At 45.9% G+C, this 12,943-nt stretch overlaps 1 protein-coding gene across 3 annotated transcripts in view; it reads left to right on the forward strand.

The window, feature by feature from the left end:
* The window catches only part of LOC142584739 (uncharacterized), a 103,841-nt gene that overhangs the window by 48,883 nt on the left and 42,015 nt on the right, over positions 1–12,943 (forward strand). For all 3 annotated transcript variants that reach the window (XM_075694966.1, XM_075694968.1, XM_075694967.1), the window contains 2 exons: positions 4,890–5,780; positions 12,686–12,765. In XM_075694966.1, coding sequence (XP_075551081.1) covers positions 4,890–5,780; positions 12,686–12,765 — 971 coding nt within the window. The remainder of the gene's footprint in view (positions 1–4,889; positions 5,781–12,685; positions 12,766–12,943) is intronic.

Here is a 12,943-nt window from a genome sequence, read left to right on the forward strand (position 1 = left end):
TGAGCAACTTCTGTGCTGGGTGTGTGCGCGGCCCAAAACCTGGTGGCCCCGACTACCAAGATTGGAAGGCAAGCCATATGTGCCAAAAGAATACAGAAAAAAAGGCAGAGGAAATGGAAGTTGAAGCGGCTCTTATGCTATTCCAGAGGTCCCTTCAGCTGCACAGACTGAGGTACGCCACAGTCCTCTCAGGTGGTGATGGTCACGCACTGCTTGCTCTCAGACAAGCCAAAGTGTATGGCTTTGTACCACTCGAGAAGGAAGATTGCATGAATCACGTCCAAAAAAGGATGGGGTCTGCTTTGCGCACTCTCGTTGCTAAGCGCAAATGCTCTGCTTCTGAAACACATGGTGGCAAAGGAAAATTGATGGGTGACCTGATCACCAAACTCTGTGCCTACTATGGATGGGCATTAAAATCGAACAAGGGGGATGTGAAGGCTATGCAGAAGGCTGTGATGGCAACATACCACCACATGACGTCAAATGACAAGGTTTCAAACTACAGTCTTTGCCCAGCTGGTTCAGACTCTTGGTGCCGTCAGAATGCTTTGCAAGCAAAAAATGAGCCCATCCCAAAGCATCGCTATAATTTGCCTGTCCATGTTTGTCGAGCGTTTCTACCAGTGTATGAGTGCCTCTGAGAAGAAAAATTGCTTCAAAGGTGCCAGCACAGCACGACCCAAAACAATAATGAATGCTTGCATTCCATGGTTTGGGCATTGGCACCTAAGGAACAGCATGCCTTGCTTTTTGCTGCTGAAGCTGCTATGGCTGAGGCAGTAATGAAATTTAATTTGGGGAACAAGAGAGCTTCATCTGCCATACTCCAGGAGCTTCATTTGAACCTGGGGTTACTGGGAATGGGAACCTGGGAACTGAGAATGGCCGAGGAAAATAACCAGCGAGCAGCAGCATCAGCCCGCAAGCGTGCATCTGGAGAAAATCTGCAACAAGCCATCAAAAAAGGCCATTTGGGTAGCTGTAGGCAGACAGATTACCGTATTTACTTGCATAATTATCACACCTTTCTGTAAAAAAAAAAAAATTGGCGCAAATGCAGGGGTGCAATCATTACGTGGGTTAAATTTCTCGCGAAAAGAAAACATTTCCTTTTTGATCCCGCACTCGCTGCAGGATGACATGTCAACAAACAGGTGGCTGCCACTGTAACAGTGCGGGACACCAAAACAAAAATGGCAGCTGGCGGAGCAAGCCGAACGTGCCAAACGCGATTTTTTTTTTTCCGTATCAGTCATAAATAATATCGTTAATATTGGCAAGTTTGCGGCAATAACGTAGCCATGTCCACTTTGAGGGGACAGAAACAGATGGGCGCACTTAGTGGCTAGTGACATAGAAACGCATGGCTGGCGTGCGGCGGAAACTGCGACATCTGTCTTCACTACTATCCTAATACGGCACGTTTCCGCTAAGGGTGGGCGAATTTTTTAGCTGTATTACAAGCGTCGGCGTATGACTAGGGTGCACTTTTAACGTATCAGTGTAAACGTGGCTACTATCATCGCCGCATGCGATTTGTTGCGTGCCCACGAGTGCAGATGAAAACGAATCGAAAGGCGCCTTTTTTTGTTTTTGTTGCCCACAACCATTATAAAGCCTAAGTTTGGTGGTACCTCTTTTTGTCATGGAAGTGTGGAAAGTGATGAAAGTAATGAAACGAGGTGTCTACTTAATGTTTGGTGCGTGCAGACCGCTTGGCTTGTCTTGAAGAGTCGTTCGCGTAGCATTCGACAGATGGTAAGCGTGATCATTATTAGCTAGACTTGGCACACGACATATCGCTGCGGCAAGTTCGGGGTGCGATCATTACACGGGAAATAAAAAGAAGTAGAATTTTGACGACAAAATTCAAGGGTGCGATCATTACACGAGTGCAATCATTATGTGAGTAAATACGGTAATCACACACAAGTTTGCCAAGATTTTCACATCCGCATGTTCACAAAGGCCCATTTTTGTACAATAAAGCTATTGGTTTATTTTCTAAATGCCAAAATGAGCATAAAAAATATTTTTTGAACTTTCCTATGCTGTTATCTTACAACTTTTGCAAAAAAATCCATTATAAATTTTTTATGAGGTGCAGTTAAAAAATGGACAGCTTTATTATATTCATCAATGTTTCAGGATCTAAGTGCAAAAGACAGAATGATTTTGTCTTCATTCATTGTGAAATGGCACTGGGATGACCGAAAGCAACTACACAAAAAATGAAAGCTGAGAAAACAGAGCTCAAAGTTTCATTTATTGTAAACATTTAAATATTACTTTGAGCACATAAAACTCACCTGGGATGTAGTCCTTTGCCTCTGAGGACACATTTTCTTTACATTTCGATGTAGTTTTTCACTTTCTTGCAGCAGTTTCGTGCACCTTAGTTGCCTTTTTGATTGTTGTGCATCCATGCGTCGTGCAGAGGTAGATAGCGCATGCAAAATGTTCGCTCTTGTCTCTCCTTGCGCAAACTCTTTATTAGTGAGAGTTGTAGCTGAAATCCACAGTTGACTTTTTGACGCATAAACTACAGCATACTAGATAGCTACGCGTGGGTATTCTCTCACCGAGTGGCACGAGTAGCACATTTATTTTTGCTGTACAGCAATCGCACAATTTACGAGGGTCGAACGAAACATAGTCGATACGAATGCGTTGGCAGTGCGCACGTCAGCTAAGCAATGGATGCCCGACGGTGTAGCCAAAGTTTCATTCCTATGTGGGTGGGCGCAGCCAAGTGTGTGCAGACGATAGTCAGCTTCTTCTAGAACTACACAATTCTTATTGAAATTCGAAACACAGATTTTCACTTATTACAGCCTGTTTGGTAAAATGCATCAGTAATATTAATAAACACAGTAATGGCAGGAAGAAGCACACTAATCCAAACACCCTTCTTGATTGATGTCAACTACAGTAAAAGCTTGTTAATTCGAACCGCAAGGGGAAGCCTCTTCAGTTGAAATTAACGAAAGTTCAAACTAACGAAAGTGAAGGAGAACAACAGTAAACTGCGATTTGGAAGCAGTAGGGCATGTAAGAAATTTGGCGTGTCAGAAAGTGATATCGTGTGCCCACGGCACATGCCATCTTCAAGTCGCTCTGGGTCCGCCTGTGCCACACCGCCGACGTCCACGGAAACGAACATTAGCTGAGGCTTAACACCATCGCAAAGAATCGCGACGGCCAATACCTCCTAAGCTGAACACAGACATACACAAACAATGGAGATTGCCGAGACAAAGACGCTGAACATGCGAAGGTGGCGAAGGCCCCGATTTGTCGGTTCTTGCTTGCAAGCGCAGCTGCGACGCACTCGATCCACTGTGTTTTGGTGCTTGCCGCGCCATCTGCCGCACAACATTAGTAGCTGCACAACATTTGCAAAGCCTCCGAGATTCGCAACAAGCAAGAAGTCTCGGAGGTTACGTAGAATGAAGAGGTGGCAGCGGCCGCTGCCTTCTGGCCGACTCCGCGCCGGTTAGATTTTTTCCGATTTTGCCTTCTCTCACCGTTCTCTCCGTTCTGGAGACGACGAAGCCTTGTGTATAGGCAGTAGGCGCGTTTCTCTGGCCGTGTGCCAGGCGGCGTGTAGTTCGAATTATCAGTGGTGGAACCTTCTCGCATTCAAAATAGCGGGCTTTTTTATACATGGACTTCTGCGGAACTTGGCCGGACCAAATCGTACAGTTCGAATTATCCATAAATTCAAATTATTGAAGTTCGAATTAACGAGCTTTCACTGTATCAGCCAATAGCAGCACTCTGTAGGAGTCTGCCCGGTAATGTCAGTAGTGGCGAAAAGCAAGCGTTTGACAAAAAGTTGACTTTATGCTCCACTTGTGAGCCCCAGGCACTTATGCACGAGTGCAAAATATGGCTAAGATATTCACAGAAGTGTATGCTATCTGTGGAATGTCTTTTTTCACCAAGGCCGATGGTAGGAGTGGTTCAGGGTTCCTTTTTTGCACATGTTTGCCAAAAACTTTGCGCAGTGACTTGTGCTTTATATATTCAATTTTACATGCCATTGTCTGTCTGAAAGCTTGTAGTACATGCCTTATGCTACAGTGTAATCCGGTATAGGATATCTACGTATGGTCATGGCGCTCAACATTTGGTAAACCGAATCAGTTCCGTCCTTCGTGGTATTCTGAAGCATTTTGCATATGATGTCTCCCCGAAATCTGATGTGTTCAAGACTTTGTCTTTACCTGATTTCAATTCTTTGCTGCTAGAAACCGTTGTCTTAAAGAATTTTTGGATAAGCCAGTATAAAATTTATGTGCCTGTTCGTTGCCTGAGAGCAAAGAATCCTTATGTTACACCCCACTGTAAGACGAGATACAATCGAAGACTCCGTAACTATTATGTCCTCGCAATGCTTAATTTACTTTCCCAAAGCATACAAGACGTGAAGATGAAATGTGGTCTCAGAAAGGCTCTTAGACAAATTATTGCATGATCGGAAGCCTGTCATGTGTTTTTTTTTTTTTTTCCACTGTTGTCTACAAACTAAGAACGTGTTACTGATGGCTCTGTGTCTGCCAGGCACTGCCGTTCAAGCCCATAAGCTTTGGCAGGCCTGATTCTTGCATTGTATTATACTAAGTCATCGATAAGGTGTTATTTTTATTATTATTTATATTATATATATATACTATATATACATGGGTTTAGTTATTTAGTAATAATACTTTGCTCATTTATCTAAAATCAGACCGCGATTTGCCATGCAAATAATGTTGACATTTTTAGGTGATTTAGCTTATATGACGATTTTTATTCTGCTTGTAGAAGCTTTCTTTTTTCTACCTCCTGAGAATGTGCTTGTAGCTGTCATGTCCCAAGCTTTACAATTACTTCTGCAGGAACAGCAAGCAAAGCGACAGACAAAGAGCGAAAAGACGGCCACCACTCGAGAGATCGGCATCCGAGGGACCACTCCCACAGCAGCGCACGGAGGGGTCGGAGCAGCTCGAGGGACCGGAAGTCTCGTACCAGTTCCAAGGACGGCGCTTCCAGAAGAGGGGACCATAACCACAGTGCTGCTCATGGCAGCTCCGGCCGTAGCCGCTCCAGAGACGGCACGTCATTCAGGAAACGATCCAGCCGAAGTACTTCGAATGCCCGAAAGGATGGCGTTAAGGGGAGCAGCAGGACTTCGAAGAGCGATGCCAAAGGCTCGGGAAAGTCGGCTTCACTGGAGGAAGCTAAGGCTCACGACACCAAGAAGGATGCGCCCAAAGGGGGCCCAGCTGAAGATGGCACGAAAGTCGAAGGCGCCGAGGAATCCATACTTGCCAGTGCAGTTGACAGCACCAGAGGAACCAAAGAAGATGCCACTGTCGTCAGTGGCAATGATGCGGCCGCATCATCAGAAGCCAAAGGTGCTTCAACCGACGCCGAAGCCAAGGGTGAACCAAAGACCGACTCCGAAGGCACCACCACGAAAGACCAAAAAGAGGCAAAAAGTGAGGACTCCAAGAAAGACCGCGAGGGCAACTCCAGCGACCGTTCGAGAACGAGACGTAGGCGGCTGTCACGCAGCCGCAGTCGTAGTCATTCCAGAGGCCGGCCCAGGGTTGGACCCGGGCCAAGGCCAGCTGCGATGCCGAGGGACCCGAAGCACAACGTGCGTCGGGTTTCCCCGCTACGCAGGTACGTGCGGCGAGATTCTCCACCAGTGCGGAGAAGGCCCGAAATCCACAGCGAGTCGTCTCGGGGCTCCAGACGGTCGAGATCACGTTCCAGGGACAGAGGTACGATACGCTGGTTTCTGAACACTGGCATTAACACTGCTAATTGTGCTCCACCAAATATGCATTCCCTGAGTATACAACTGCTATAAAAGGAGAAAGTGGCCGAAAGCTTTTGTAATGAAAGTGGTGGGCTTTTGTAGCCTGTGTACACAAAAACTTGTTCCATTGCCATCCTTTGACAACAGGTGTGATTACACTGGCTCTGAAGGCTCTTTTACTTTTGCATGTAATTGTAAGATGCAGGCAGTTTTTTTTTACCCATTTTCATTTCGAATAGGTGTTCGTTTATGGTTGACAAGGCTCAATATAGTAAACTTGACTGTCTTGATCCTGCCAAAGGCTGAAATTTTCATGCACAGGGAATAAGAAGTGATGAACGTTAGTGTCATCAAATAAGATATCCAATCTATAGAATACTTAGAATGCATCCCACCGTATTTGGACATTGCAATCAGATGTTCACAGTGTGTAGATCACGGGGTGGCGATTGCGTCTGCATAGTGTTGTGCGGCTGTATGCTGCAAAAGCAGCTGAAAATTCAAACAAAGGACCACGCGCTGTTATCCTCAAAGGAAGCACTCTGGCTGCAAGCACGGTGACGTCCCATGCAGTGCATTACTTCAGGTGCTTCTATGGGTAGGCTTATTTCTACATTCCAAGCTTTTCTTAGCCCTTTGCACCCATTGATTATTTGAAAGTGGTCCACCTGTGCACTTGTCAAATTGCATGATGCAAAATAGCTTCACCGCTGCCAAGTCAACGGATCATCTTATCCTGTGTAAATCATGTCTCGATCACTATTGGGCATAGGCTAGGGTGGAATAACTGAAGAAATGTGAGATAAACAGATCTTGAAGTCTTATAAACATGCCAGATGTGCAGGTCACCAGTACCTAGACGCAGGAGAAAAAGCACCCAAGTGAATTAAATCTGCGTCAGCTAATAGGAGCCCTCAGACACTCTGCCACATTACTGTAGGACAAATTGCATCACTAGTGTTCCTTTTTTGCTCTCACTTTCTTCCTTTTTGGGGGGGGGGGGGGGGGAATTTGGTACTGTGCTTAAGGGGCGAGGCTACCCTGGAGACCGAACTTCTTATTCTTTAAGATATCCGGATGAAAGTTTCAGGGTACATTCGCACCACCAAACTGCAAAGTTTCGTGAAGATGTGTTTATTTGTGCCAGAGTTATTGAGGTCTAACTAGGTGGTTCATGTATATGCCTGAGGAAGAGCCTGGAGAAATGCCAGGACATCGTAGGAAGCTGAAATTCACTGTGATGATTCCTTGATAGATATTCCAGGGGGCTACAGAGCCCTTTTCTGTAGTTTCCCCTCCAAAAAATTTTAAGACAACCTTGAAATTTATGTAGCCAGTAATGACCACATTCATCAAAAGTTAATTGCTCATTATAAATGAACTGCACCAGCTTTCAAAAAAGGAAGCCTGTTACCCCCTGGCAAAGTCATTCAGCAACAAAATAAAAAACGGCATGCAAATCTGAAGAGCGGTTCTTGAGATATCGCCTTCCCCAGCACCACTATTAGCAAAAAATTCCATTCCGAGAAAACGCGCCTTAAAGTTGAACACATGTTTTTTTGTTAAAAAGCTCCTGTGGAGCTTTTAATTAACTCTTGCGGCTCCAGGCACACTCAGTTTGTCGGATTTTCGACTAGCGACAGCCGACAACAGAGTTCCGCCGCTGAAAAGTGTCTACGCAGTCGGCACTCGCTGCGGAAGATCGAAGTTCGATGCTCGTACAAGACGCATATTGCGCTCCCGCGCACCGAACATCTGCACTGTCTTGGGCTCTGCCAGCATCGTGTGCAGCAAAGAACTCGCGAAAAAAAAAAAAAAAGCTGAGAAAATAATCTAAAAGATAGCGCAAGGCGATGATCAGCTCGCAAGCTCATGTTGAGGTGGACTCAGCAAGGGGCAACAGCGACGCGAGCGTGGCGGGCGCGGCATCAAAGGGAGCAGCCGCCGCCGCCCCCCATGCAGCAGCCAATAGCAGGCGCGCTTTAGCCCACAGGATTGGAACGCACTGTGCCGGCCAATCAGCGCTCCGCATCACATCGCGGGAAAACGCCAATAGCGCCCCTACTGCACCGACGATGCCATTTTGCAAGGCGGCAAAACAGAGACAAAGAATTCACGGTCAAAACGACACCAAGATGGCGCGGGCAGGCCGGGAATGGCGTGCGCGCAAAGTTTGACTTCATTTCAGCATTTGTGCGTGTTCTGTGGGCCGCGGTGACCTCAAAAATGGTGTTTTCTTTTTTAGTACTTTGCAGTTGAATTAGGTGCTGATAATTACAGAACAGGTAGTTTATGAGACACGCAACCCAAAAATGTAGTTTTTCAAAAATCAACTTTTTCGCAATTTTTCTATTTTCGAAGGCTGCGTCGCCCCTTAAGCTCTGATCTCTGCTGTTAAATGTGATACCAAAATGGCGGCACTGCATGAACGGAAGGTCATGTGACGGCACCTTCCGTAGCCCAATTTTCTTTGCTATTATGATGACAATGCACTAAAAAAATTCGCAATTTCGATACTCTTCAATGCAAAATTTGAGCGCATCTGTATACAGGCTTTCATTTTGCAATATATTGGCTGGCACGGACAATCTGTCTCGTGCGGCGCATTGCAAACAGAACAAAGTGTGGCGTATGGCTTGCTAATTGGGAGATCGTGAGAGGCAGTTCGTGGGTGATGCATGGGCGCGATTCACAGCAGTCACCGCAGACAACCTCTGCTCGTGGAAAGCTTTGTTTCCATCCAGACGATGCACGCAACTCTGGTGCTTTCTCGTAGCCATCGCTGCAAAGCTCCTTATGCGCGGCACTATGCTTTTCTCCTCACACTTTCATCATACCTTCCTCCGCTTTACGCCTCATGGTTCCACTGCACCCTGCTCCTCGCACTCTCTTCGCTCTCGCCGCTTTTTTCATCTGCCGCTGCAATCTGTCTGCTCGGTTATGCAGGAATGGCCACCTAAGAGCTGCGTTTTAAAACAACGATTTCTCTCATCTTTTACTGTTTCTTCTCCGTAGTATTTCGCTGTGAGATAAAGAAAGGCCTGAGAATCACGAAAAAAATTATTAAAATGCTGAGAATTTCAACAAAATCAACCGCCAACCCCCTTGAAATTTGGTGTGCGTGAGAGGGTGGTGCTTGCAGGCACCCCAACTAGATAGGATAGCAGGGTGTCTACCAAAGCAGGGTGTCTACCAACTGGGAAAACCAGGAAAATCGGGAATTCTCAGGGATTTTGAGTAGCCTGGAAAAAGTCAGGGAAAACTCGGGGAATTTGGGCCTCCATCAGGGAAAATTAGCGGCAATTTTATTGGAAGGGTTGAAAGTCGCGGTAATACTGGCTTGAGCAACAGACAGGAATCGCAATGAATCGTCTTTGACACCCTGTCGTCGGCTGGATGAGTTGCCAGTGTGCAGTCAACGACCGACTTTCCGGATTCCCGATAATTTGGACGGCTTTGCGGCACCGCCACGTACCCCATAGAGTCAACGTATCGGAACGTGTGAAATTTCGGACGCAAGAACCCTTCGCCGTCTGATCTTCCGGACGTTTTGCCGTGACCGCAGGTTCGAAACGGCAATAATCAAAGGCACCACCACTGCCGTTTTGATTACTTCGCCACCTCGAACCGGCACTCTCGCACGCAGATCCGGTGGCAGCCGTTGCCATCACTGTGGCAACGCTAGGCCTAGCTGCTTCGACGTTCGCTATGAAGCTTCTTGCCGTTGGGTGCCGAGTTTTTTATTGAAAGAATTAGCTGCTGTCAGCAATGGCACGGACTCCGCTTTTGTGGTCCTCGCGATTGGCTTAGAAACTTAACACGGTGCGTTGCATAATGCCGGTTCCCGAAAGTCAGCTTCGCCTCTGTACAAAAATGTTACATGGTGAAGCATACGCAAAAGTATTGCAGTGAAGCATAACAAGCGTGGGAAGGGGCTATTGCCACGGAAAACAGTATGTATTCCTTACTTATACACACGTGAACCCGGTATTTCCTGTCACAGTACGAGCACCGATATGCCTAATATGTGTACCGACAGGCCTTCAGAGCATTTTCTAACGTGCCTGTGGCGGTTTGAGCCCCGATAGGCAGTAAATGACACGCATTTATTTTTTTCCAACTGGCCGATTTTTCGAACGTTTTCGCAACCCCTAGGGAGTTCTAAAAATCGGCCGTGGACTGTGCAACTGACCAAGATGCTTCAAATGGTCCTTGGGGCGAACGAGTAGCAGCAGGAGGACAAGACCAGAAATGATGTACGCATTGAGGAATAAACGGGAAAGGAAGCTTGCTGCCGCCGTTTTGAAGGAGCTTGAGCTCAAAAAACAAAGTTTTGGCTGATGCCGAGATGCAGGTGTCCCAAATCCAAACCAAAATAAACTCTTTAAAGCAGTGAAACACAACACTCATGCATCGTGCGTGGGCTGAGAGTATGTCAGGACAGTTGAGGTTGACTTACGAGCGTTTGAGAGAGAATCTCAATTGTGACAGAGTTCGGGCCTCATACCACTGAGCTTGCTATCAGTTGATAGAAATTGCTCATATTCGAATATATTTGCTTCTATGTGCATCTCCTTTTTATTCGTATTTGTGAATGTCCGACTTATTTGCAATTTTTTTCGAAGACACTTTATTTGCTGTGCATTTTACTAACCCTTGCCTTCTATTCTCTTTTTGAATAACATAAACACTACGCCTTAGTATTCAAATTGGATTAAGTCGCTTTTTAATTTTTTTCATGTGCTTACTCGAGAGTGACAGCATCAGGCGATATGGTTTCAGCCCGTCTTGACATAAAACATAGTTCTGCATCACTCAGGGAAATGGGCAAAGGCACTCAGGGAAAACCTGGAAAAGTCAGGGAATTTGGAAATGTCAACTTGGTAGACACCCTGGATAGCTGACTTGTGCAATGCTCGAGATGGCACGTCACATTTGAACACGTTTTGCCAGGATGGAAATTCTTAAATGCTGCACGTAGTTGGCCAACTAGAAAACATGACCCTTGGAGCCTCGAACTACAGGACGCGGCGAACCAGCATCTCTGATTACATTAAGTAATCCAAAGATCGCCGAATAAAGGTAGCGCATTCCTGCAGCGAAATTTTTTGCCTGGGTTGCATTTTTTCTTGTGTTCAGTTAATTAAAAAACCCGCCCAATTTGCAGATTTTTTGCAGTCCCAATGACTTCGAATTAATGGGGTTTTACTGCATCCAAATAGTAGCACCGAGCGCGCCGCAAGCGTAAAAGTCTGCTGCTGTCTCGGCCGATGCGGTAGCAGACTTAGTCACTGCGAGCGCGCCCCGCTGTCGGCCCGATGCGGGGAAGGCACACAGAGTGCCTGAATGCCACAATTCGCAGAATGGTGCTGCATTTGCTGGGTCCGCCTCTGGCAGCACAAGGTTAGTCCAGATCAACAGGACCAATCGAAAGAACATGATGCGGACAAAGGGAACGGCAACAAAAGCAGTGCATGTTGTGGAAAGTGAAAAAGCACACGACAGGCACGCAGGTCGTGTTGGACACGTGGCAAAGAACTTCACCGGACACGGGAAGTTTGCCGTGTCCCTCCAGGTTATAGAACCTTTGACAGTTGGCAAATCACACTGAACCTGACAACAAAATGGCATGGACGGCGCCTGCATTTTACTGCTGGTACCGACTACGCGCAGAGCAGTGATCAAACCACGTGATGCATGGTCCTTTCGTCTGTCACGCAAGCTGGCCTTACGATACTCCACCTGCCCTAAAGTTGGGATAGCCGTTGTCTGTCTTGGAGAAAAACTGGAAAGCAAGACTTTCTATGTAATGCATGAAAGCTTGCTGCAAGGGACAGGTCCGCTATTCAACTGAGAACCTCATTGGTATTCAGTACATCAGAATGTCACTAATTCATTAGATTCAGAGGCAAAAAGAAAAAAAGCCCTCAATTCTATTCAACATAAATTATGTTGATAAAAAAGAATATTTTTTGGAGCTTATACCAGAACTGAGCTGTAATCAGTGCTGGCATTCTAATTTTGTTTAAGAGTGGACCGTACGGTACAGCTTGATTTTCTATGCAGTCAAGTAACTGGTGGCTTGCTGCATTCTTGTCATGCAATGCTAGGAGAATCCCGAGCATATGCGATACTGTATTTTCTTTCCCAAAATTTCTTGGCTACAAATATTGTGAAACATTTTCTGATATTCAATATTCAATTTGATAATTTGCTTCTTTTTCTTGATTTGATTCAATATTCAGTTCAAAACCTACTATTGGGTTTTCACACATCCCTACTAAAGTGCGTGAAACAGGACCGTGAAACAGTAATTTGAACTATGTTTTTTTGCATGTCAATTGTGCTGGATAATTTAACAGAAGTGTATGATTTGGCAATCAATATTTTTCTTTCTATAATCAGTTGACGTGTGTCTGCGTACCATAAAAAAAAACTTGTGCAAATAAGGACCAGCATAAGAGTTGATTAACACAGCTATAAAACTTATTTTTTTAATACTCTTGCCCCCTCGTGGTAGCCCAGTGACCATGGTGTTCCACTGCCAAGCTTCTTGAGGTTGTGGGTTCGAATCCCTGCCGCGGTGGCCACATTTCAATCATTTATGCTCGTGTATTTAGATTGAGGTGTACCTCAAAGCAAGTCGGGGGGTGTAAATTACCCTGGAGTACCCCCTTTGCGGCGTGTTTACTAGTCAGATTTATGTTTTGGCACAGGAATTCCAAAATTTAATTTTTTGTTTTCTACACACACATTCATGGAGAGAGCTCTATTTTGAAAGGAAAGTCAATATTCCTGTTCACTAGTTCAGTTCCTGTCTCGAGTGATTTTGTAACTGGATTGTGCTGCGGCATCTTGTTCTTCCAGGGCTGAGGGGGTCACCGCCTGGGACCTACAACTGCCACACCTGCAACCTAGTGCTGCACACGAATCAGGAGTACCACGAGGTGAGTGTGTGAAAGCAGTGACAGTGGTCACAATAAGGTGGACAAAGCATGGAGCTCGTACTTGCAATGCTGGAAAGAAATCTGCTAACCCTAATAGACAGCTCTAGAATAGCTTATGGGCCCTTACCTACATTCCACGCAAGCAGTTTGCATAACGCTATGGTTTGCTCACCGTACG

This window comes from Dermacentor variabilis, chromosome 6 (genome assembly GCF_050947875.1).
Source record: "Dermacentor variabilis isolate Ectoservices chromosome 6, ASM5094787v1, whole genome shotgun sequence".
Classification (NCBI taxonomy): Eukaryota; Metazoa; Arthropoda; class Arachnida; order Ixodida; family Ixodidae; genus Dermacentor; species Dermacentor variabilis.